The 26,860-nt window shown below is 42.6% G+C and overlaps 1 protein-coding gene and 1 pseudogene across 3 annotated transcripts; both read left to right on the forward strand.

Moving 5' to 3' along the window:
• On the forward strand, nt 1–24,971 carry ANAPC7 (anaphase promoting complex subunit 7). 3 transcript variants are annotated; one of them, XM_007189521.2, is made up of 11 exons: nt 1–1,369; nt 5,668–5,854; nt 9,113–9,232; nt 14,499–14,610; nt 14,919–15,072; nt 15,805–15,947; nt 17,811–17,928; nt 18,780–18,976; nt 21,398–21,622; nt 22,278–22,428; nt 24,114–24,971. In XM_007189521.2, the coding sequence occupies exons 1-11, from the start codon at nt 1,269–1,271 to the stop codon at nt 24,301–24,303; spliced, it is 1,698 nt and encodes a 565-aa protein (XP_007189583.2). In that variant the 5' UTR covers nt 1–1,268; the 3' UTR covers nt 24,304–24,971. The 3 variants fall into 3 exon arrangements, with proteins under 3 accessions (XP_007189583.2, XP_057382616.1, XP_057382617.1); XM_057526634.1 differs by having other exon boundaries at nt 7–1,369; nt 5,643–5,854; XM_057526633.1 differs by lacking the exon at nt 9,113–9,232 and having other exon boundaries at nt 5–1,369.
• Nucleotides 11,959–14,068, forward strand: LOC114238763 (cold-inducible RNA-binding protein-like; annotated as a pseudogene).
• Nucleotides 24,972–26,860: the final 1,889 nt, after the last annotated feature.

The following is a 26,860-nucleotide window of genomic DNA, read 5'->3' on the forward strand; positions in this document are numbered from 1 at the left end:
CCGTTAACTTTTTGTCCTGTAATATTGGTTTTATTTTTTCATTAAAAATTTTACTGACATCATTATTTAGCTGAAGTTTAATAAAATAATATTTTCACTGTCTGTTTCTTTTCGGGCCATTATTATTAGTCATTTCATTTCAGGACTCTTACTGAAAGTAAAAGCGAGGGAGTGGTCAAGAGAATGAGACAAGCCACAGACTTGGAGCAAATATTTGCAAAATATTTTCTGATAAAATCTGATAAAGGACTGCTATCCGAAATACACAAAGAGCCCTTAAAATTGAACAATAAGAACACGAACACCCTGGGAATTCCCTGGCCATCCAATGGTTAGGACTCCGTGCTCTCATTGAGGAGTGCCCAGGTTCGATCCCCGGTCGGGGAACTAAAATCCCACAAGCCGCGCCCTGCGGCCAAAAAGAAAGAAAGAAAAAAAAGAACACAAACACCCGGACTAAAAAATGGACAAAAGAACTGCTCAGATACCTCACCAAAGAAGATACCCAGATGGCAAATAGGCGTATGAGAAGATGCTCAATTTCATACATCATTAGGGAATGGCAAATAAAAATCACAAGATAACACTACACTCATGTTAGGACGGCTAAAACTCAACCTAGTCTTTATTCACTCTGAGCTGGTGAGTAATTTCACATGGTAAAAATATGTCCTTTTGCACCCGAAGAGTGAAGCCTGACTCCCAAAGGTACACGCAACACCTGAGGGGAGGGGGCGTGGCGCTTTCAGCCTTAGCGCTCGTGCGAGACTAAAAAGCAGTTAGGACTGCCCCTGGCGCCTGATTAAAATATATCTAATTCCAGCTGTCGGGGATTTTTTTCCCCTGCATCCTACTAGTATATTAACTTTTATTTATGATAAATGTCAATACATTTTTATTAATTTCTGAGAGTCCTCTCAGACTCATTTCAATTGGGCATGCATTCGTCCTGAGTTGCCTTTTGTCCCCAGCCCATTGTAAGCCCTCCATAAAGTTTGCAGCTTAGAATGATGATGTAACTTTTGCTAAAAACAACCTCCCCACACCCCAAACCAAATTGTACCACCTCACAGGGGGCTTGGCGGGGAAGGAAGAGGGGGTTGTTTTTGTTTTCGTTTTTCTCAGGCATTTCGGTAGCTGCCTATTATCCTGGGGGCGGTGCCGCGTGTAGACCCGATGGACCCTGGCGAGGCGGCCATTTTGGAGTCTTCCCGAAGGAGCTGCAACCGGCTTTTCGCGCTGGTGTCGCGGCGGCCTTGCTGGGCAGAATGAATGTGATAGACCACTTGCGAGACATGGCGGCAGCGGGGCTGCACTCCAACGTGCGGCTCCTCAGCAGCTTGTTACTTACAATGAGTAATAACAACCCGTGAGTTGAGGCGGGGAGCGGCCTGGGGCTGAGGAGAAAGCGGCGCCGGTTTGGGAGCAGGGGCTGAGGGGACCTGGGGATTGGCGGGAAGGAGCGGCTGCGGGCCCCAGCTGAGGTTCCGAGGTCAGCGAGGGCCTCGTCGGGCGGAGCCGACTTAGGAACGAAGTTGAGTTCACTGGGTCCCCGCGTTGTGCCGGGCGCTGGAATGCGCTCCCTGCGGGGGATGCGGCGAGCGGCTGCTTCGAGAAACGGAAGGCGGGGGCTGTGAGGACCACTCTGGCGAGGGTTTCCCCAAAGTTCGGAGCAGAGGTTTTCCTGAGGAACTTGTCGCCGGGCATAGCGACTGTCACATCGCTGGGCTGACTCATCCCTTCCCAGCTCCTTCCCGAAGAACGTTTTCTCGCTCGCTGAGGCTCAAAGAAGCCCAATCCCCTGGTTTTAGATCCTTGTCCTGCATTTGAGATTGATTTTTTCTCTGGGTGTGTCAGTAGGGTTTACTTTCTCGTCCTTGCAAACACCTGAAAACGGGAGACTTCCTTGATGGGTGAGAGTGGCGCCTTTTTAAGGACTCGCAGTGCCCTTTTCATGTTTCCAAAGCTGCCGCTTATGGAGTCTTATTGCGGATGAAGCACAGGGCTATTTCCAGCCTTGAGTGCATGTCGCCCCTGTGCTTAAATTTCTCCCTTGTGGTTAAATTAAAGTTCCTTCCCACGGCCTACGAGGCCAAACATCTCTCTCTCTCACTCTGTGCTCCAGCTTCCCTGGCTATTCTTTCTGTTACTTGAACACACCAAGCTCGTTCTCAACTCAGGGCTTTTGCATTCGCGGTTCTGCTTGGAGTCCTCGCCTCAGAGCTGCCTCCTCATTTAGGTTTCAGCTCAGATATCCCTCCTAGAGAACTCTTTTTTTTTTTTATTTATTTTATTTATTTTTTTATACAGCAGATTCTTATTAGTTATGTGTTTTATACATATTAGTGTATATATGTCAATCCCAATCTCCGAATTCATCCCACACCCCGCCACTTTCCCCCCTTGGCGTCCATACGTTTGTTCTCTACATATGTGTCTCACTTTCTGCCTTGCAAACCGGTTCATCTGTACCATTTTTCTAGGTTCCACATACGTGCGTTAATATACGATATTTTTCTCTTTCTGACTTACTTCACTCTGTATGACAGTGTCCCTCCTAGAAAACTCCTATCTGGCCACCAGAATTGTCCCTTACCCTCACCATTTTGTCTCTTTGCCCTGTTTTATATTCTACATCACTCTTTTTTTTTTTTTTTTTAACCAAGATATAATTGACATACTAGTGTCAGGTGTACAACATAATGATTCGATATTTGTCTGTATTGTGAAATCATCATAGTAAGTCTGGCTAACATCTGTCACCTCACATAGTTACAGAAAAATGTTTTTCCTGTGATGGGAACTTTTAAGATCTATATTCTTCATCACTTAACACCTAATGAAATCAGCACAGTGCCTGTGTGCAGTAAGCACTCAGACGTTTATTGAAGGTGCTAAGGAAATACGTGCAACCTCAGGAAGGTGAAATACCGTGTTCAAGTTCACACCTAGTAAGTGGAAGAGCCACAATGTCTGGATTTTGGTCCTTCTGACTCTAAAGTCTCCATTCTGACCCACCACAGTCTACTGCGTCTAAATGGCATTGTAATCTTCTACTCAGGGTGGACCCATTTGCATTTGGCCTGCTCTGGAAGCTGTCTGGGCCACTTAAGGGCGTTGCAGCTGTTGCTACCTATTTCATTTCCATTAGTGCTTTTGGACCTCACTACGGGAGACCCATCATTTTACCACCGTCCACTTAGTGTTGACAGTGAGGAGCCCTGGTCTCTGTCGGCCTTCTTTGTTTATTCTGGAGCCTTTCACCTGGTTCTGAGTGATTTGTCAAAGTATACAGTGTCTACCATTGGGAATTTATGCACCAGTTAGTCATTATTCTTGGTTCTTGAAGATGTTACAGGATAGTTAGAAGGAGTTTGGTCCTTTGATTAGACTTGGCCTGTTCTTTATATTAGGCTAAACTGGCAGTTTCCTTCCTCGCTTCAGGAGGTGTTTAAATTCTGACCTTTATCATTTATATTTTAATATTTCTTAATTGCCAATACACACCACAAAAAAAAATCAAACAGTACTGAAGGGGTATGCAGATAGGTGTCTGCCCCTGAGTCTTGAACCTCACCCCACTATTTCCCTTCTCCAGAGGCAACAACTTAACAGTTTTTCATGTATCATTTCAGAGGTAACTTATGCATGCATAAGTAGGCATGTATGTTACAAAATATAAACATCTGAATCCTTTCTCTGAGTGTAGTATTTCTATCAAATCAACTATTTTCTTTCACATCTTATTTCTCACTAAATATATAGAATCTCAGAGTTGGAAGAGATCTCAACTATCTGGACTGTACCTTTCAGTCATTGACTTTCTTTTGTAACTTTATATCCAGTGTTTAGCCTACCTATCCTTTTTTTTAAATTATTTTTTTGCTAAGATAAAACTTACATACCATCAGATTCACCCTTTTAAAGAATACATTTCTGTGGTTTTAAGTACATCCACAGAGTTGTACAACTGTCACCACTGTCTATTCCAAAGCATTTGCATTACCTACAAAAGAAACCCCAAATGTATTAGTAGTCACTCAGCAATTCCACTTGCCCCAGCCCCTGGCAACTACTAATCTATGGTACCTGTTCTTGAGTATCCTTCATTTGCTGAGCAGTTAACCATCTACAGAGTTCTTTGACTCTGACTGTTCTTTCATTTTAAGTGGCTGTAGCTTTTCCCTGTCAGTGAAAAAATGTAAACTCTAACTGGGGGAAGGATGGGATTGGAGATTAAAAATACGAGTTTCCCATTAAGATTGGTGGCCAGTCCTAGGCACTTGTAACACTTGTGAGCAATATTCAAGGTTAAAGAAAAGGTTCTGAAATGTATTGGTTCCGTTACGCTGTCCTTAAATCCCTGAGACTCAGGAAGTAAAAATTCTTTTGTTAGTGAAGTTTACTTCTGTATGTAAAAAAAAAAAAAAAAACCTTTCATCAAATAAGGCTAATCCTCACTCATTCTGTTCCACTCTGTCCCACTGGCTTATCCTAGTCTATTCCCATACTTCAGTATTTTAGTATTCCCATTTTTTCCAGTATTTTTTTTTTTTTTTTTTAATTTTATTTATTTATTTATTTATTTATTTTTGGCTGTGCTGGGTCTTCGGTTCGTGCGAGGGCTTTCTCTAGTTGCGGCAAGTGGGGGCCACTCTTCATCGCGGTGCGGGGACCGCTCTTCATCGCGGTGCGCGGGCCTTTCACTATCGCGGCCCCTCCCGTTGCGGGGCACAGGCTCCAGACGCGCAGGCTCAGCAGCTGTGGCTCACGGGCCCAGCTGCTCCGTGGCATGTGGGATCTTCCCAGACCAGGGCTCGAACCCGTGTCTCCTGCATTAGCAGGCAGATTCTCAACCACTGCGCCACCAGGGAAGCCCTTTTTCCAGTATTTGAAGAGTTTTAAGTACCCTCCAAACCTCTTTTTGTTCAGCACTTAGCTAAAAAGGATTCAGAGTGGTGAGTTTCTCTTTTCCAGGTTCTTTAACCCTTCTTTGGTAATATTTAGTAATAATTAGTTAAGTCATGATTGCTCTCTTTTGTCTGTATTACCCTAAAAATTGATGTTAATATGAGAGTTATGGATATATATCAGACTCTTCAATTAAGAGGGCTTGGGTTAAAGAAGGGGAGGAAAAGATACACAGTTGACCCTTGAACAACTTTCAGAGGAGGGGAGGGGTGCCAGCCCTCCCCACAGTGAAAAATCCACGTATAAGTTATAGTTGGCCCTTTATATATGCATTTCCTCCATATCTGCAGTTCTGCATGCACGGATTCAACCAAGGGTGGTGTAGTACTGTAGTGTGTGCTATTGAAAAAAAATCTATACATATAGGTGGACCCTTGTAATTCAAACCTGGTTTGTTCAAGGGTCAACTGTATTACATTTCTCTTGTATATCTCTGTATTACTGAATTTGATTTAGATGTATCATTGTTTTTATAGTAAAGAACAATTTAAGGCAATTTCCTACATGTGTTGACCATATTGACACGAAGTATGACTCTTGCCTCTTTTTTGGGGGACTAGCACTTGAGATAAATTTACTTTTTTGTAAACTGTCAACACAAGGCTTTGTATTAGGCTTATATAGACACTAAGGAGAGCGTTCTTTCTAACATTTCAAAACAACCCATGTAGGGGGTATACTTTCTTTGTTTTCTAGTGAGTTATTCTCCCCATCTCAGAAGTACCAGCTTTTGGTGTATCATGCAGATTCTCTCTTTCACGATAAGGAATATCGGAATGCTGTGAGTAAGTATACTATGGCTTTACAGCAGAAGAAAGCCTTAAGTAAAACTTCAAAAGTGAGACCTTCAACTGGAAATTCTGCATCCACTCCACAAAGTCAGGTAATTGGAGATAGATGTGTGATGTGTTTTTGGTTGGTTGGGTTGTTTTGAGAGCAAGAGACACTGAAGGAATTTGAAAGACTGCTGATTAGATGTAGAAGAAGTAAAATAAAAAGTAATTTTAAAGGGGAGCTGACTGGAGAAACAAAGATGAAAAACCACTTAGATGCAAGAATGCATCCAACCGAGCACTAAGGGCTAGAAGCAAAGTTCACTCTATGGTGAATCTAAAAATAGAATTAAATTTTAAATTAATTAGTTTAAAAATTAAATAGAATTATCTAGGCTCTAACCAAAGCCATTCATTGTTCCTTCCTTTTATTTTATTATTTATTTATTTATTGGCCGCACCACATGGCACGTGGGATCTTAGTTTCCCAACCAGGGATTGAACCTGCGCCCCCTGCGTTAGAAGCGCGGAGTCTTAACCACTGGACCGCCAGGGAAGTCCCTGTTCCTCCCTTTTATACAAACAGAACTCAAAATCTAAAGTGTTTTTAATAATTTTAATGAAAGTACACTCTTAAAATGTAACTCAGTTTTTAGGATAGTGAGTACCTGGGGAAATTTATACAAAATAATCTTATGAATTCCTACTAGTTTTGGTTGTTTGATAATTAGTTAAATAAATGAAGGGTAAAAAATTATAATTTCACCATTCGACAGTCATCCCATTCCTAGAAATTAATCCTAATAGTAGATTCACAAAAGGTTTACAAGGGTATATAATTAAGGCTGCTTATTGTAGTATTGTTTATAATGGTAAGAAACTGGAAGCAAAAGTGTTTATCAGTAGGGTCTAGTTAAATTATAATATAGCCCTAGGATGGACTATGATGGAAATATTGAAGAAATGAAATATAGAGGTATATGTGCTAATGTGGAAAACACTGTGTATATTAGTAAAGAAAATAAGGTTTGAAGCAGTGTGTTCACTACTCTTTTTGTTTAAAGGGGATGGTTTGTTTATTTTATTTTTATTTTTTGGCCACACCGCACGGCTTGCGGGACCAGGGATTGAACCCGGGCCTTCCCTGGCCCTGGGCAGTGAAAGCACGGAGTTCTAACCACTGAACAGCCAGGGAATTCCCTAAAGGGGATAGTTTATAGTTATATAAGTATATCTTGGCATATGCCTAAAATATATATGGTTAATATACATGAAAAATTTTCTGTGTGCATGAAGGAAATACATTTAATGGGAGGCTTTAGGGAGAGGGGAACTTTGACTTTTCAGTTTGAATCTGTCTTTACATTTAAATTATACATGCAACTTATATTTAAAAGGAATGTCAGTAGAATGAACTGTGAAGTGAAATTATGAGTTGTGTTCTGTATTTTTCCACATTAAAAAAAGATACAAAGTAATATTGTTGCTTTCTTTTAAAGCCTGTACATCTTCCTCTTGTTTTCTTTCTTTTTATGTAGAACCTTTGTTTGTGCTTTTTTTTTAAATGAAGCTTTTTTTTTTTTAATTAATTTTTATTTATTTTTGGCAGCGTTAGGTCTTCGTTGCTGCGCGCGGGCTTCTTCTAGTTGCAGTGAGCAGGGGCTACTCTTCGTTGCGGTGCGCGGGCTTCTCCTCGGGCTCCAGGTGTACGGGCTTCAGCAGTTGTGGCTCGCGGGCTCCAGAGCAAAGGCTCAGTAGTTGTGGCGCATGGGCTTAGTTGCTCCACGGCATGTGGGGTCTTCCCGAATCAGGGTTCGAACCTGTGTCCCCTGCATTGGCAGGCGGATTCTTAACCACTGTGCCACCAGGGAAGCCCAGAAGCTTTGTTTTTGTTATTAAAGAGCTGATTGCCAGGACTTCTGTTTTCTGACACTGAATGGAAGTCATGTGTATTATCCACACAGGATCATTCATGGAAGTAGTTAACTTTTTTTTTTAATAAATTTATTTATTTTATTTATTTATTTTTGGCTTTGTTGGGTCTTTGTTGCTGTGCGCGGGCTTTCTCTAGTTGTGGCGAGTGGGGGCTACTCTTTGTTGCGGTGAGCACGCTTCTCATTGCGGTGGCTTCTCTTGTTGCAGAGCACGGGCTCTAGGCATGCGGGCTTCAGTAGTTGTGGCTCGCAGCCTTAATAGTTGTGGCTCACGGGCTCTAGAGCGCAGGCTCAGTAGTTGTGGCACACGGGCTTAGTTGCTTCGCGGCATGTGGGATCTTCCCGGACCAGGGCTCGAACCCGTGTCCCCTGCATTGGCAGGCAGATTCTTAACCACCGCGCCACCAGGGAAGGCCAGTAGTTAACTGTTTTTGAGCACTCTGTATGCTTAACGCCATGCTGAACCTTCCATGTGAATTAAATACATTTAATCTTTAAAGAGTCTTTTAAAAAGTTGACATACGATTCACAACATAAAATTCATAATTCAGTGGGTTTTAGTGTATTCACAGAATTGTACAACCATCAGTACTGTCTTAATTCCAGAATATTTTCATCACCCTAGAAAAACCTTGTGCCCTTTATCTCCCCAACCCCTGGGAATCACTAACCTTTCTGCCTCTGTGGACTTACCTATTCTGGACATTTTATATGAATGGAATTGTGCAATATGTGGCCTTTTGTGGCTGGCTTCTTTTACTTAGCATAATGGTTTCAAGGGTGATCCATGTTACAGCATGGAATAAAGAATCAGTTCTTTATTCCTTTTTATTGCAGAATAATATTCCATTGTATGGATATGCCATATTTTAACTATTCATTAGTTGTTGGGCATTTGGGTTGTTTCCACTTTTTTAAAAAATTAGTTAATTTTTATTTGGCTGCGTTGGGTCTTTGTTGCCGCACGTGGCTTTCTCTAGTTGCGGTGAGCGGGGGCTACTCTTCGTTGCGGTGCGTGGGCTTCTTGTTGCGGTGACTTCTCTTGTTGCAGAGCCTGGGCTCTAGGCGCATGGGCTCAGTAGTTGTGGCTCGTGGACTCTAGAGCGCAGGCTCAGTAGTTGTGGAGCATGGGCTTAGTTGCTCTGCAGCATGTGGAATCTTCCTGGACCAGGGCTCGAACCCATGTCCCCAGCATCGACAGGTGGATTCTTAACCACTGCGCCACCAGGGAAGCCCTGTTTCCACTTTTTATCTATTATTAATGCTGCTATGAACATTTGTGTGCAGGTTTTTGTGTGGACATGTTTTCAGTTCTCTTGGCTGTATACATAAAAGCAGAATTGCTGGGTCATATGGTAATTATGTTTAACGTTTTGAAGAACTGCTATACTGTTGAAGTAATATTTTGAAGAGATGTTTTCATTTCCTCTTAAGTGTCTTCCATCTGAAATTGAAGTAAAATACAAAATGGCTGAATGTTATACAATGCTAAAACAAGATAAAGATGCCATTGCTATTCTTGATGGGATCCCTTCAAGACAAAGAACTCCCAAAGTAAGTTGAATTAACAACTTGTTACATATTTTTCTCTTCCCCAGTCCTTCCAACCCTCTTCTGCCATGTTTTCAGCGACTCCATCTGAACATTTTATCCTTGTCTCTAATTCCCACTTTGTTCCCCTGTTCTCCCTGTTTAGAGAGATGGAGGAGTGACTTTCTTATGAGACCCTGAAAATTCAGCTAATGAAAGTGGTAGCTGGAGAATAATATTACATGTGTTTATTTTGTGGTGTTTCTTATTGTAGGAAGTATGATTTGCCATATACTTACAGGTAGCAACAATACTTTTTAGAACCTCATTTTTTGTATTCTATAGGTATATCCATTTGATAATGTGTATTCCTTTCATTTTCAGAATTAAGACTACAAGATCCTTTTGTACTTATTTGTGTGTAGGATAGTATTTGTGTTTGATTTGTCAACATATTATAGTGTATAGAACACCTTCAACTGAAATCAAAAGTTCTGGTGTCTTGTCTGAGTTTAGGGCATTCAAGCTGTGTGCAGTGTGAACTTGGCACAAGTTAAAAATCTGGCTTTACTTTTTTTTTTCTTACTGAGGATAATGATACTTTCTCTGGTTTAAATTAAGTTCATGTATGTGAGAATTCTTTTTAAAAGTACTATTCTAGGGGCTTCCCTGGTGGCGCAGTGGTTGAGAATCTGCCTGCTAATGCAGGGGACACGGGTTCGAGCCCTGGTCTGGGAAGATCCCACATGCCACGGAGCAGCTGGGCCCGTGAGCCACAACTACTGAGCCTGCGCGTCTGGAGCCTGGGCCCCGCAACGGGAGGGGCCGCGATAGTGAGAGGCCCGCGCACCGCGATGAAGAGCGGTCCCTGCACCGCGATGAAGAGTGGCCCCCACTTGCCGTAACTAGAGAAAGCCCTCGCACGAACTGAAGACCCAACACAGCCAAAAATAAAGAAATAAATAAATAAAGTAGCTATAAAAGACCTTTAAAAAAAAAAAAAAGTACTATTTTATAAGGAGTATTATATTGGGCATCTCTGATTACAGGTTTTTTTGAAGTCCAGTTTAGAAAAACAATGAAAATCTTAGCTCTTAAGAGTAAATTCACATCAGTATTTAATATTCTTCATACTCTCATGTCACCTACCGTCCTCACTTCATTGAAAAACTGTTCTGTGCAGTGTGTGCTTAACAATAAGGAATTTTATAGGTATGATGTCTATGTACATCTTCCTGCCCTTAAAAGAAAAGGAATCATAACCAGTAGGGACCTGGTGTATTTAGTTAGTGTTTTTTCACCCAGGTGTTACTGAGTTTTAAAAGTAAATAATCAAACTTTATGAGAACATGTTGAAGCATCTCCTCATGTTGAGGATTTATTTAATATTTTCTGAATTTTAAAAAGTAAGCTATTTCCTCAGTATATTTTATGGTGATAGCTGTTATTAAAACCATTTGTGGGCTTCCCTGGTGGCGCAGTGGTTGAGAATCTGCCTGCCAATGCAGGGGACACGGGTTCGAGCCCTGGTCTGGGAAGATCCCACATGCCGCGGAGCAAATGGGCCCGTGAGCCACAATTACTGAGCCTGCGCGTCTGGAGCCTGTGCTCCGCAACAAGAGGGGCCACGATAGTGAGAGGCCCGCGCACCGCGATGAAGAGTGGCCCCCGCTTGCCACAACTAGAGAAAGTCCTCGCACAGAAACGAAGATCCAACACAGCCATAAATAAATAAATAAATAAATAAACTTTAAAAAAAAAAAAAAACCATTTGTAAGAGTATTATAGATTAACTTGTCTTATAATAAGCTGGGTGCTATATACTAAATTATGTTCTGGTACGCTATGAAAGTCTTACTCCAAGAATAATTTTTTTTGTATATATAAAGAGTGTCTTCTTTTGGAAGATGCTGTTTTGATTATAAACTTTGCATGGTACCTATTCCTTATCTTATTGGAAATGTACCATAATTTCTTTCTTGATGACTTGAGGGAGTTCAGGGACATTTTTTAAAATGAGTAATGGCAAAGAAGCTGAGCTTTGTATCTAGCACTTTGGTGTTTACAGCCATCATTTCAGGAGAGACCAGAGGAGTCCACATATGTTAGGAGTACATATCTTTCATTCTTTATTCTGTAGAGCTGTTGTTCTGTAGAGCCAGGAGCAAGCAAAGATGTGTGCCTCACACATAAACCTAGAATATTTACAGTTTTTCTTTCTTGTCCGTTAGGGAGTTAACTGGCTTCTCAGTCTGTGTAAAGGACAAGGAAGTGAGTCAAAATGAACGTCTGTTAATGTGTGGTAAACACCGCCACACATTCTTTCACAATTTTAAAGGAAAATTCCAGTGTGAAATTATTATATCTTGGAAAATCTTCAACTTTTAAGAGAAACGTACCAACAAACAATTTCTCACTCAGTTTTTAGAACACGATGACTGCTGTGTTTATAACTGGTAGAATGTGGCTTTAATGATGCCCCCAAGTGAGGATCTGTTTTAAAAAGAATTGACTTTCTTACTAGGTAGTACTCAAAACTCACTCTTTCAAAGTGTCAGGTAGTTTAAAGGGAATTTGAATATTTGTTGAGACAGATGGTCCATCCGTCATAGTTTGCTAATAACAAGCAGTCGAGAAAGGATATTAAATTTAATTCTTTTATTTTTTTCAAGTATTGACACCAGTACTGGAGTTTTCCTTTAAGTACCTTTTTTTTTGCATTTCAACATAGCCTAAAATGGAAAATCTGAGGCCAAATAAAAAATAGTTTTGAGTCACTTCGCGTGTTAGGAGCTCGGGTCGTTGTGCTGTGCCGTCTTCCCGCCTGCATCAGGGACCTGCCCGACTCAGTGGCCGCCACGGCATCACATGAAGGCAAGCTTTTCGTCGGAGGGCTGAGTTTTGACACCAACGAGCAGTCACTGGAGCAGGTCTTCTCAAAATATGGACAGATCTCGGAAGTGGTGGTCGTGAAAGACGGAGACCCAGCGATTGAGGGGCTTTGGGTTTGTCACCTTTGAGAACATCGACGATGCCAAGGACGCCATGATGGCCATGAACGGGAAGTCTGTGGATGGGCGGCAGATCCAGGTCGACCAGACTGGCAAGTCGTCTGATAACCAATCCCACGGGTACCGAGGTGGCTCTGCCGGGGGCCAGGGCTTCTTCCACGAGGGGCGAGGGCCGAGGCCGGGGCCGTGGGTTCTCCAGAGGAAGAGGGGACCGCGGCTACAGGGGGAGCCAGTTCGAGTCCAGGAGTGGGGGGTATGGAGGCTCCAGAGACTACTACAGCAGCCGGAGTCAGGGTGGCAGCTGCGGTGACTGGAGCTTGGGCGGGTCCTACAGAGACAGCTACGACAGTTACGCTACGCACAACGAGTAAAAATCCTTCCTGCTCGAGAGCGTCCTTCCAGTGGCCGTATATTTAAAGATTTTGGGAGCTCCGCTGAATCGTTTATGTGTAGTGATTACACCTCCTTGTACCCACTTTTGTAGTCTTACTGGTTCTGATCTTGTCAAACACAGCCTGACTGCTTCTGGCCCCCAGATGGCCTTGTTACTACACTTTGCTTTTTAAGGAAGCGCTGTCTGTTTTTAAGAGTCTTAAACACGTTTTGAAGAGCACTTCCAGTTTTACTTTTACCTTTTTACCGTGAGCCAAGAGTTTTTTTTTTTTTTTTAAATCACCAGGGGTTGTGAGTTTTGTTTTTTGTTTTCGGTTGTGTTGCTTTTTTCTTTGTCTTTTCATTGGGGTCGGCCCTGTGAAGTTGGGTGCCCCGAGTCACTTCTGTTTGAGATTGAACAGACTCTGAATCTGCTCTTTGTCCGAAGCTGAGCAGGTTGTAGCTTTTTTCCAACTCGGTGTCACGTTTCTGAGTGTAGCGTGGTAGAACCGTGCGGGTGGCAGCAGAGCACCCGGGCTGCCCTGGCCCGGCCCAGGCGTCCACCTGTCCTGTGGGACCCACAGTAGACTTGCAGACATCCCTGAGAGGTTCTTGAAAATGTGTATTTATATTGTCCTTTTTTACCGGAAGACGTACACATATCCCATCAATGTTGTATCTGAAGGGGTGAAGGAATTCTTATACGCAGTTTTCTTTGGCTTCACGAAGCCGATTAAAAGACCATCTGAATGAAAAAAAAAAAAAGTTTTATTTCTAGTATTTCATTGTTTGAATCAGTATGGATTAATGGCATACTAGACTTTTATATACTATGAGTTCATAATTGGAACAGATGTTCATGTTCTTCATCTTCAGAGTAATTTTTAGTAAGTGTCTGGCATACCAAGCTTCAGATAATTGAGGAGATTGGGGATTGGCTTTTTTTTTTTCTTTTGTGCCCTCATGTTGACTGCTTCCTTAGGTTAATGATCTGGCAAACAATGTGTTCTATTTAATATCTATTAATTTTAAATTGGAAAATTGTGTTTTTCTCTTTGTACTGTTGAGAATATTTATCCCTTCCCTGTAACTTCTATATTCTTTGGAACTTTTAGGTATTCTCAAATTTTCCCTGTTGCATTTTTAGGAAGGGTTTTTCTTTATCTTTTTTTTTTTTTAACTAGAGGTTTTCTGAGTTACATATTTGAATTGTGCTAAAAATGCATTCACTAGATTTAAATAGTGTAGCTAATCTCAGGATCATCATCACCTCTAGAGGTCAGTTAGAGTTTGATTTTTGTAGCATTACTTTGATCAGTCAGACAGTACCTGTGGGTCAAAGCTTTAAGCATTAGAAAGGCTAGAGTCTAGCTGCTAGACCAATTGTCAGAGAGAAGCCAAGTGTTTTACTTCTGTATCTGTCATTTCCTTTTTGAGGAAAATTCATCTGATCTTTTTTAATTAGCTGTGTTTAGAATTCCTCACTTTCTCATGCTGTGATATTAATTGCATTTAGAATATGTAAACTTACAAAATAAAGTATGTAAACAAGCATTTTTAGGGTAGTTCATCTTCTGTCTTAAAAATCAAGGTAATTAGAATTCTGTAACATTTCTCAAATGAATGTTACTTCCATTTCCAGAGGCAGCATCTTTGGTCCAGATATTTTTGGACCTTTTGGCTGGGTAAGTGAGAGGAATTTGGGGGGAAATGGGAGGACATAGGAAAAACAAAGTAGTAATTTCCTCTTTGGTTTGAAGAATGGGGTTGGGCTTTATTTCCACACGGCTTTGGGTAGATTTTCCAGTAAAAAGTAGAATAGCTGATAATAAAAATCAGGACTTATTGATGGTGAGATTTTGTTTTTAAATATATACTTACCTTATTGTCCTTTCTTTTCATTACAGATAAACATGATGCTGGCAAACCTGTACAAGAAGGCCGGTCAGGAGCGACCTTCAGTCACCAGCTATAAGGAAGTGCTGAGGCAGTGCCCATTAGCCCTTGATGCCATTCTAGGTACAGGTCATTCTCTCCCTATTTTCATGGAGTGTTTACTCTCTAAGATAATCTTGGCTGTACATTAGAATAACTATTTTTTTTAAAGTTGCCCATGCCTCACCTCCAGAGAGTGAGTCAATAGGTTACTATTGCCGTGTATTCTTTCACTGATCAAGAAATACTGTACTTGTTTTGTCATATCCATCTTGCTTAGAATAGGGAAAGGGTTGCCTTATAACCTAGGGAAAGGGTAGCCTATTGCTTTTTGCATTGTAGAAGAAGGATGCTATGCCTCACCTTCTTTCTCCTACTTTCTGTTGGATTAGGTTTGCTGTCCCTTTCTGTAAAAGGTGCAGAGGTGGCATCAATGACGATGAACGTGATCCAGACCTTGCCTAACTTAGATTGGCTCTCTGTGTGGATCAAAGCGTATGCTTTTGTGCACATTGGTGACAACTCGAGAGCAATCAATACCATCTGGTGAGAGCCACGAAGTTAATTCAGTATTCCTGGGGCCCTTGTATGGGGGTTTTATGTATATAAATTAACAAAACAGAAAAATGGATGCTTATCTGTTGGTATTACAGCCAATTGTCCCTAGGCTTTGTTAGTCTGTTAATGTACTGAATGGTCCCAGATGTAATAGTCTCTGTTAAATGTAAACATGGACCGAGTTTAGCTCTGTACTTGCAAAAGTAGTAACCTTTGCAAAACAGACGGCCTTAGTGTGTCATACTTGAACCTGGAAGAACATCTTTTTGGGTGCCCCAGAAGCATAGTTTATTGCAGCATCTGACCTGGGTTGCCTCAGGACTGGGATTTTTCTTTCTAGTCAGGTAAAGTCCAAGGACAACAGAGTGGGGTTTGTGTTAGACAGAGTCATTTGGTTGAATAATAAGTAGCTGTCACTTTGAATGACATTACATTTAACACCATATAGTGTATGTTATCCTCTGAAAAACTGCAACCAGAAAGTTTCTAGGTAATGAGAGAGATTTCTGCTTTATTCTGTGTATTTACTATCCAATCTTGTATAACTTTAAGTTAAAAGCTCAGAATAAGAAAATCTAGTTACACTTTTTTTTTAGTCTTTCCTTGTGAAAAATCTTGTCCATACACAGAAGAAAATAGTGCCCATATACCCATCACCCAGATTCAACAACTAAGAGGATTTACAATAGATTTTAAGGTTCAATGTTTAATATCTTAAAGTTCACTAGAGAAAAAGTCCTTATTGAGAGATAACGTGGACCTACTGGGAAGCTTAGCAGATCTGTACTTCAGAGCTGGAGACAATAAAAACTCTGTCCTCAAGTTTGAACAGGCACAGATGTTGGATCCTTATCTGATAAAAGGTAAGTAATTCTTGGGGCAGGATGGAGGTGGCTGTAGAGGGGCAAATCAGAAGATAGGGAGAAGATGTAACATGATCTTCTGATACAATTTTTTGTGAAAAATATTTTATAAAGTTTATGAGAGTAGCCTTTTACCTTTTTTTTTTTTTAGGTCTTGACAATGTCTCTGACACTTGGGTAATTCCATTTTGAGCAGTTGTATTTGCGTGAATTCAAGTGTCATCTCTCCACAGATCATTATTTGGCTTTTTTTCTTTGGGGAGGGATCATAGCCCTTCCTTATGATTTACAGATTTATGATGTGCCTGACTGAGAATTTGGATGGCATCCCCAGAACCGTATATCCTTTTAGGGAATTTAGCTTTACTGTGTCCTTAAATATAGTTAAAAAGGAGTAAGTGAACAGATACTAAGAAAGTGATCAGGTGGTTAAAGGAAGTAATTAGAAATGAACAACAAAAAAATCATTGATTTAAAAGAAGATTGCTGCTGAAGGAGGTAAGCCACAGGGACTTCCAAAGGATGGCTGTTGGGTGAGTGGCAGTGAGTGAAGGGTAATGTGCGCAGGAATAGTAGGAAATAAGGTTGGGTAGATAGGCTGAAGTCTGCTTGTAAAGGCCCAAAAAAGGTCATCAGAAAAACATGGCCTCGTGACAATAAACAGTTTTGTAGACTCTTTTTTTTTCTTTTAATAAATAAATTTATTTTTGGTTGTGTTGGGTCTTCGTTGCTGTGCACAGGCTTTCTCTAGTTGTGGTAAGCGAGGGCTACTCTTCGTTGTGGTGCACGGGCTTCTCATTGCGGTGGCATCTCTTGTGGAGCACGGGCTCTAGGCGCACAGGCTTCAGTAGTTGTGGCATGCAGGCTCAGTAGTTGCGGCGCATGGGCTTAGTTGCTCCACAGCATGTGGGATCTTCCCGTTCCAGGGCTCGAACCTGTGTCCCCTGCATTGGCAGGCGGATTCTTAACCACTGTGCCACCAGGGAAGTCCCAGTTTTGTAGAGTTGACAGAGTGGGGGGGGTGGAACTTCACAAGCATGTAGATGGGGAAACAGATCCAGAAAGATGAATTTGTTTGCCCAAGGTCCCCTCCTGCCCAGTGTTATTCCTCTTCTTCAAACTGCCTGTGCCCATGATGAAAATGATGTTTTAGAAGTACTAGCCTGGCAGTAGTCAGCATCTTGGAGTTAGAAGCTCAGACCCGAGTCCAGGGGCCAGCAGGGAGAGTTGAAGTAATCTTGGTTTGAGAGGCATTTTCTTGGGAATCTGAAGGAATGTTAAGGAATGGAGGGGAATGGTGGTAAGAGATGGGTGACAGCGAGCTTGGGGCCTTTTTTTAATAGAACATGAGTGAGAATGGGGGGGTGGGGGGTAGGGCTGGGGGATGATCTTAAATGAACTAGACTCCAGAAGGAACTAGATGCTTTTTCTAGAATAGGCTAACTTTTTCTGAGACCGTCATGTTAAGTGTGTACTCCTGACTGTGTCTAGACCTGTTGGAAGAGAGAACTTAATTTGATGCCTTTTTTGGGCCTTTTCTGGTTATGTGTTAGGATAGCTGTATTATCACGCCACAGGATATAGGGACAAATAATTCCTGAAAATAACAGGCTTTCAAATTGTGAGGTAGGTCCTTCTACTCCTTTGTCTTTTTTTTTTTTTTTTTTTTGAACTTTTGGATGTGTTTTGTCTTTTTAATAGTCATTCTGTAGGAAACTGGGAATGCTGGTGGGAGGAGCTCATGATGGTGGAGAGGGCTCAGACCCTGCAGGAGCTGGGGCCTCAGTGTGGACTCTGATGAAGGTTACAGCTCCTTCAGAAAAGACCCCTGCTGCTTTGTTTAATGAGCCTCTTCTTCTGTAGGAATGGATGTATATGGCTACCTCCTGGCACGAGAAGGGCGGCTGGAGGATGTGGAGAACCTTGGCTGCCGCCTTTTCAATATTTCTGATCAACATGCAGAACCCTGGGTGGTCTCTGGGTATGTTTATGCATTCCCTTTTCTCCCCAGTTTTAGTAGATTCTTTAGGAAATTGTGGTTCCTCCTCAATAGAATATAGATTTGAAAGCTCTGGTTTAAGGGATAATCAGACTTGGATTCAAATCATGGTCTGCCTGTGACTTTGGATACATCATTTACTTCTCTGAGTCTGTTTTCTCATTTGGAAAATGAGGGTAATACCCCTGCTTTGTGGGGTAGGTGTTTACTGAGATAGTGAGTGCATCATGCTCAGCACTGCACCTGCACACGGGCAGCCATCAGTGAGCAGGCCAGGAACTGTGCTGCTGTTATTAGCCTGGCTTTACAAAGTCTCTGAATGTCTCTGACCTGATAACATACCCAGATGGTCAGGTTCTTTTTTTTTTTTTAATTTTATTATTATTTGGCTGTGTCGGGTCTTAGTTGCAGCTCATGGGCTCTTCGTTGCAGCGTGTGGGCTTCTCTAGTTGCGGCCTGTGGGCTCAGTGGTTGCGGTGCGCGGGCTCTAGAGCGTGCGGGCTTAGTTGTCCCACGGCATGTGGGATCTTAGTTCCCCAACCAGGGATCGAACCCACGTCCCCTGCATTGGAAGGCTGATTCTTAACCACTGGACCCCCAGGGAAGTCCCCATCAGGTTCTTTTTTGTAATTTTTCCCTACCGTATCAAGATTTCTCCCTTAAAAATAAATATTCAGTAGATTCTTGTTCTGTTTTTTCACTAATATCTTAGGCTAAAGTTGTAAGGGGTTTGTAGTAAGGATCACGTAGAGGGCCTTTTCTTTGATTTTCCTTTTTGAAGAAGTTTCTTTATCGTCTTATCTCAGATAACTTTTGTTTGTTTTTTCTTCCAGGTGCCATAGCTTCTACAGCAAACGCTACTCCCGAGCCCTCTATTTAGGAGCCAAGGCCATTCAGCTGAACAGTAATAGTGTTCAAGCTTTGCTACTTAAGGGAGCAGCACTTAGAAACATGGGCAGAGTCCAAGAAGCAATAATCCACTTTCGGGAGGCTATACGTCTTGCACCTTGTCGCTTAGATTGTTATGAAGGTAAGATAAAAAATATAGATGAATGGTGTGGATCTGTAGATGTGGCGACAGCACTCAGATGGAAGGTTTTGTTGGGCCAGCAGTTTCTAAAGTTTGTTGTACATTGGAGTCCTCTGGGGGAACTTTGAAAAATCCTGATGCTAGGTCACTCCAGTACTGTTTAAGTCAGAATATTTGCTGTTGGGATATAGGCATCAGTACTTTTTTAAGATCACAGGTAATGCCATTGTGCAGACATATTTGGGAACCACTGCATTAGGCATTATAAATTCATTTAGGGCCGGACTTTTCACTCCATACTTTCAATCCATTTTTCTCATTTTTTGTTTCTGATTTTTGGTTAGGGTATAGTTGGGTTGGGTTTTTTTCCTGTTTTGTTTCTCAAACGTGGGCCAGTCATTAATGTGAGTTTCTCTGTGCTGGCACTGTGCTGAATTGCTTGGTACGTCTTTATTCTTTTTTTTTTTCTTTTTTTTAGTATTTATTTATGTATTTGGCTGTGCCAGGTCTTAGTTGTCGGGTGCGGGATCTTTAGTTGCAGCATATGCGGGATCTAGTTCCCTGACCAAGGATCGAACCCGGGCCCCCTGCATTGGGAGCGCAGAGTCTTAACCACTGGACCACCAGGGAAGTCCCTGTCTTTATTCTTTTTTACAGTTGTCTTACCTTGGGCCAGAAATATTACTCATAGGGTAACTCAATATCCATATGACAGTGTTGGTTGTGGGAACTGGTCAGTTCATTGTGACCTCTAGAGTAGGCATGATCAGGGTCAAATTTTGTTTTGTTATGTACTATTTTAAGTTCGTGTGAACTGCCCCTAGGAGTTCAAAGCTGTGCCAGCTTCAGCAGCATTTGGTGACTCAGTCAGAGACATTAAAATAGATCTTACAAGATGCAGTTCCTCCAAAGCATATTTTTATAAGAATTTAAAAATAAACCCAGGAGTCTAGGAGTAATTTGCTCTTAACAGGAAGATGAGTTCAAATTTGAGAAATAAAATTTGGAAGTTGGAGTAAAGAACAAATCTGCTTAGATAGCCAGAGAACTATGCCTGTTGTGGATTTGTTCTTAAGAAACTGCAGCAAACCAAGCTTTTGGTTTCAGATTAAATTCTTGATCCTGAAACTGTAACTTCCCTAGCCTCCCAGCTGCTTTTATCACGCTAACTCCTGTCCGCTGTGTGCCTGTTTCACAAGAGCCCAGGAATGCAGCTAATTGCATTACCACAGTGAGTGGTTGGACACAGGATAGTTAAGAGTTGTTCCCCAGTTGGCCAGTGAGGCTTTATGGGATGCCTTCACTCAAGCTACAATTTGGAAATTTGGGTCAGGGTGACTTGGTTATGCCTTCTGGTGCTTCTTGCAGCCGCCAACCAAGCTTTCTTTACTGGTGGGGGCCCTGGATCAGTGAAGTGCATTCTTCACATTTCCCTCTGAATTTCCAGTGGGGCTTTAGCAGGAAAGTAAAACTATTCAGTAGGTAGTTACAACCAACCACCATATTCTGAATCCACCATGTGGCCCTTAAGAGTTTGGTAATTTCTGGTTAAGTAACCATAGTGTGTGGTAGAATGTGCACATATGTTATAAATGCCGCTAGGGTGGAGGAGTATACAGAGAAAATCTGCCAGGGAGTGTGTGGGTTTGGGGTTTAAGCTGTTTTTCTGTTTTGATGAGTGCTTTGGACTAAAAAGTACCTCCTCTGTTCTCTTTGATTCCTTGGCATGAACAGTTGAGAGTTGACTGTACTTGAAATGTCCCCGTGGAGCATCTTGCCGTGGGTATGGAAAGAGGCAGGAGCTGCCGATCTCAGTGTATTTGATCCATCTGATTAAGCCCTTTCCATCCAGTTTAGGGAAACCCTCAGCAAATGCTTCTTGAGATAACGTTTATGTTTCAAATGAAAAGGTCTTCCTTTCTCCTGAGGTTGCTCCCTAGGTCCTTTAGTTTTTAGAGCTGGACATTCGCTGTGGACTGTAGGAGCCCTCCCCTTTAAATGTAGGACTAAAGGTGACTGAGCACAGCTGGAAATTAACAGTTTGTTAAGAGGCAGCAAAACCTTGGGTTTTGTTGGAAACCTCATCTTTCACAGTATCAGTTAATGAGTAGTGTCACAGTTGTTCCTCTGACATGCAGCTGGGCTGCCTACATGCTTTGGTTTACTGGTGCATGTTTGTTTCCTTCACTAACTGAAGGTGCCTTTGCACTACAGGCTTTTTCCACGTCCGTCAGGTGCTCTGGGGAAGAGCACCTCTTAGCTGTTCCATCAACATACCCTTCAGTCTGATCTCACCATCAGAGTTTTCCCTTGGCCTGCCCTTTGTTTGAAACTTTGAAGGTTTGTAATTTGGAAGGCTGTCAGAATGGAAGCATGGCTTGGAATGGTAATGTGGTTGAACTTTGTGTTATATTTTTTCAGGTCTCATCGAATGTTACTTAGCCTCCAACAGTATTCGTGAAGCCATGGTAATGGCTAACAATGTTTACAAAACTCTAGGAGCAAATGCACAGACCCTTACCCTTTTAGCCACCGTTTGTCTTGAAGACCCAGTGACACAGGAGAAAGCCAAAACTTTATTAGATAAAGCCCTGACTCAAAGGCCGGACTACATTAAGGCTGTGGTGAAAAAAGCGGAACTGCTTAGTAAGTGTATCTTGTTTACTTCCCTGTTCGTAGTTAATTGTGTAAAACCTCATCTCAGTTGGATTCCCTAGTCCCAGTTGGTTATAGATGACCAAACAGGTGTGAGCTTTTGCAGTGGGTCTGAGCCCATGTGAATTGATTTATATTTAGCACAACCAAACGTAATTGGCTTAGACCTGCTTGGATTGGCAGTGAATGACTTTTGTGGAGTGGCTCAAACCAGGTGTACTTGGTTAGTACCTATTCAGCTCACTTTGTCCTGAACTAATCTGGGCCGAATATAACTGGTTTTAACCAATTTGAATTGTTTTGACCCATCTTGATTCTCTTATGACTTCCTTTTTAGCCTTGGTTTTTCAAGTCCTGATTTATGATGAACTGAGTTTAGGGTAGTTTGGCAAATACATTTTGGCTTTTTATATGAACTTTGGTCGTGAGTAAGTTTTTAAAAATCAGAACTCAAACTGCAGAGTTCCTAATGGAATAAGAATTCAAACGAGCTTGTTCTCACTTCCTGCCACACCACTGTTCTCTTGACATCTATAAATAGATGTTGGATTGTGATCATTGTTTTGGTTTTGTGTATATGACTTGCGATGGGAATATATTTCAAAATGTTGTGTAAGTAGGAAAATGAGGGTCTTTTTCTTTCCAGGCAGAGAACAGAAATATGAAGATGGAATTGCTTTGCTGCGGAACGCACTAGCTAATCAGAGTGACTGTGTCCTGCATCGGATCCTAGGAGATTTCCTTGTAGCTGTCAATGAGTATCAGGAAGCAATGGACCAGTATAGTATAGCACTAAGGTAGGCACTTAGCCTCCCATGGGGGGAAGGTCATTGAGGGGTAGAGGAAGCAGGGAACAATGTAACAGGAGTTCTGGAAACACACACTTTGTGCCCACGGTTGAAAACGGTAATAATAGTAATGGTAGAGTTGTTTGTAAATTTATGACTTCTAAAGTCTTTTCCTTAAGTGATATTAACAACATTAAAGAACTGTTTCACTCATAACCAGCCACACCACTATAACATCTGTTTTCATTTGTGTAGATCATCTTCCTGGCCTTGCCAACACATATACGTATTTTTATAGGGTTATACGTAGTATATATTTTATATTCTGCTTTTTCAATCAACGTATTGTAAGTACTTTCCCATGTTTCTACCTACTGGAGTAGTTAAGAACTTAAGCTCTGAAGAATACTACCTTTACCACCTGTTATCTTGGGCAAGTTACTAACAGATTTCCTTGTCTATATCTACCTTATTAGGTATTAAATGATTAAATGAGGATTAAATGATTATTCCATGTAAAGCTCTTAGCACTGTGCCTGGTATATAGTAAATACTAAATAAATAGTGGTATTCTTACTTCTTAATACAGAAGTGATTTCTTTGAGGGTTGTCTGTGTGTCTATAAAGTTATGGTGGAGGCCTGTCTTTAATTGAGTCTGATCACATCCATTTACTTGTTCAGCAGTTAAGCACCACTCATGTGCCTGGCATCTCAGTAACCACTGGGGATGCTGTGATTCCGGGAGCTCTCAGTCTCAGACGTGCAGACTGATAGATACCATGTGCTAAGTGCTTTCAAAGCAGTCTCTAGAAGGCAAGGTGGGAGTGCAGAGGGTGGGGAGTGCTGGGTGTGGGTGAGAGCTGTATGGAAGGTTTCAGAGAATAGGAGTTGTTACAATCAATCTACAGTTATATAAGTAGGAACAGGATTCCAACATGGGTTTCATTTGCTTTTTGGAAACCCAGAAGCAAATGTGAAAATAAAATATAGAGACGGGATTTGCTAGATTGGACACCGGCTGGCCTCAGTGATGGTCACAAAGGCAAGAGGAGAGATTGCTTAGGAACCAAGTAAATAAATGTTCTGGACCCTCTGAACTTTGAGGGTTTTGGCATGCACAGTACTCTTAGCTGCTACAGTCAGATGCCCAGGTGGGGTAGCTTTGGGTCCTGGGGTCTAACCTAGGAGTTGACAGATCTGTTCCATGGTAAGCATGATGATTTTGGTTGACTACTGAAATGCTGATATGTTTAATTATATCATAAGAACCTGGAACAATTTTACTCACAGAAAAATAAGTATTTTTTGTAAACTTGTAACTTAAAAACCCAATACTGTTAAATTATATTTGAATTTTTCTGTTAATGCTTGTTTGCTACTTTTTCATTTGTGTTATCTGGTATCTTCCTCTGGCAGAATGCTAGGGGTATTAAGTGTGAAAAGGTTTAAGAAATAAATGGAGAAAACTCAAATTGAGAATTCTAAAACTTAGGACAAGATGCCTTTTTTCGCTTCTAGTGGTGGACTCCCTCGATCCTCCCTATGGAACTGGAGTTGTTTGGAGAGGCCAGGCATTAGCAGTTTCTCTGTGACTGGGTGGTCATTTCACTGCTGTGCCAGGGAGAGATGACGCATCAGCCAGCAAGAAGCAAGGCAGAGATTCAGGCCTCTCCTTTGTTTTGTTGTCCCCTAGTTTGGACCCCAATGACCAGAAGTCTCTAGAGGGGATGCAGAAGATGGAGAAGGAGGAGAGTCCCACGGATGCCACTCAGGAGGAGGATGTGGACGACATGGAAGGGAGTGGGGAAGAAGGGGACCTGGAGGGCAGCGACAGTGAGGCGGCTCAGTGGGCTGACCAGGAGCAGTGGTTCGGCATGCAGTGAGGCAGGCACAGCTCCGTGGCCACACTGGCCTGCCCTGCTCTGAGCACTCCATGGACTGAAGGAACCTGTAGGAGCCTGCTCTCTGGGAGGACAATGATTCAGCATGTGATTGCAGCAGGGGTCTCTGCCCCTTGCTCCATATTTCTAGTAGTGACTTCATTTTTAAAAACTGAGCCTGACCAACCTTCCATATATCTCCATCCTCCTCTGCTCCAGTCAGGGAGGACCAAGTGAGCGCTCAGAGGCCCATGGACATGTCGGGGCTTCTGGGACAGAGTGCTTTTTATAGAACTAACTTCTAAATCTGAAAGCTCGAGGAATAGACAGTGTTTTGTCTGTGATGTTGTGGATGGGTTTAAAGGAGCGACCTGTTCCCCAGAGCAAGAGTGTCATCTCCCAGCAGCAGCATGGACTGGCCCTTTCAGAGAGGGTTTCCTGTCCCAGAAATCATTATCCTGGGTTGTCCAAACTTCCCTAGTAACCTTGCTTCCTTCTGCAATGTTAGTAATGCCTTAAGCTGACAGTTGCTGTTTTGCAGAACAGTTTTCCTATTTGCTAATCTGGTAACTTGCCTTTGAGCCTGGGCTGAATCTGAGAAACAAGTGTGACCTAGAGCATGAACAGAGGCGCAGTTGGGGTAATTAATAAAACTGTTTTTTGTACAGTAATGGTGTTGGGTTGGTCAGAATGGAAACCCTTTATAGATTCTTTTTTTTGGTCTCTTATTTACAGTGCATTGATTCAGCTCTAGAAGTATTTGCCATAAATAGACTCCCTTTTTCTCAGAGTGCTGGGAGCTGGGAGGATTGGGAACCTCAGGTAACACTGAGCTGGTTCATCCATTTGCATTTTTGATTGGTAAATTCCTGGGGAGAGTCTTTGGCCAGATTTTAGACTGATTCTGCCTGTCTCTGTCAGGGGCGCTGAGGTCGGTGTCTGGTTTCAGCATTCTGTTGTGGGGTCAGCAGGGGGCTCATTCCCTGGGCTCGGGTGCTGGGAGACTACCCATCCTTTCCCCCTTGTTTAATATGTGATGCTTTTGGAGGTGAATGTAGTGGGGGGTGTCGCAGCTAACCCCAGATTCTCATTAAAATTAGTCAAAGGTGGTACAAAATGGAAATTTGACATAAATGTAAAGTTCTGTCTTAATGTGTAAAAACATAGAAGTGTACAATAGTTCAGGAGCTTAGAACGTCTGGTAACTGCAGTTTAAAGTGGGCAAAAAGTTACTGTTAAAGTATCTTTCAGTATGAGAACCAAAGCTTGGGCAGCATCATTTGATGGAGCGGTTTTTAAAGAGTCCAGCAGGCAGTTGGAGTCAAGCCAGGTGAATGTGTGGCCCAAGGAAGACACTGCTCTTTGGTGCTCGAAGACACTGCTCTTTGGTGCTCGCTGCAGAATGCAAGCTCGCCGCAGGATGCAGGCTCATGTCCTTCCTCAGCTCGCCTCTGAGCATCCACGATCAGTTAGTGCTTTGGGAGAAAAAGTGAAATCTCTCCTCTGGGGAGGAAGCCCAGCCCCACCCTCCTGATCTTGTTTCTGCACGTCAGGCTCATCACCATGAGCCCTGAGATTCTCTCAGGATCAGTCTGTGCCTTGGAACCCGCACCTGTGCCCCGCCTTCCATCAGCAGCCTCACGTTCCTCCCCTTTCATCTCTGCTGGGAGCCCCTGGATCAGTCTGGCCTGTCCATCCCAGGCCCCTCCCTCCCAGCAACACCCTGCACTGGATTCCTCAGGCCCCTCACACCTGCAGCTCCAGTATTTCCATCTCGGCAGTGCTGGGGTGACAACTGGGTTGAAGTGGCAACTGAAACTATATTTTTAGAGCACCTGACATAGGATTGAAAACACTCTCAGTTTACTTCAAAGAATCAGAGGAGTTTGAGTTGGAGGGTGCTGAAGCTCTTCCCTGCCAGTCACTTGCTCTCATAAACAGAAAACCTCATGAGGGTGAGGAGCCCCAGGAAGCAGGGGCACAATCAGGCTGACCAGCCCTGTCGCTGTCCCACTGATCCACTTGCAGGAGACCAAGCAACCTTATAAGGGATGCCCTTCCACATGCCTGCAGTCACCACAGGTACCTTCTGCTGTCTGGATTTTCACACAGCCAACATGGGGATGTTTTAACTGATGCTTGTCATTCCTCCTGGCTCCTTCCAGATTGTTTGAAGCACAGGTTTGGAATCAGACTGGGTTGGGTTCTAAAAGTCTGAGCTCACCTGTTAGTGCTATGGGTCAGGGGCCAGGTGGTTAACCTCCATGCTCTGGGCTCCCTCATCCTCTGGGCTGAGGACTGAATAATCCTGTGAGGAGTTCATCATGGTCCCCATTGGGAACATCATTGCCATCACGAGGGTAATGGAGATGCTAGAATGCCAATTCTTTCCTGGGGAACTGGGGACTGGTGGTATCACTCTGAAGCCTTCTTGCTCTTCTCTCCTGGAGGTCCCTCTGCTGAGCAGGGAGGCAGGGTCCTAAGGAAGGGTGTTCCATGCCCTCCACCTTGGCCCTTCACTCTTCGTTTCTGAACCCATGCTGTGTGCCAGGGACCTGGC

The sequence above is a fragment of the Balaenoptera acutorostrata genome, chromosome 13 (genome assembly GCF_949987535.1).
Source record: "Balaenoptera acutorostrata chromosome 13, mBalAcu1.1, whole genome shotgun sequence".
Taxonomy (NCBI): Eukaryota; Metazoa; Chordata; class Mammalia; order Artiodactyla; family Balaenopteridae; genus Balaenoptera; species Balaenoptera acutorostrata.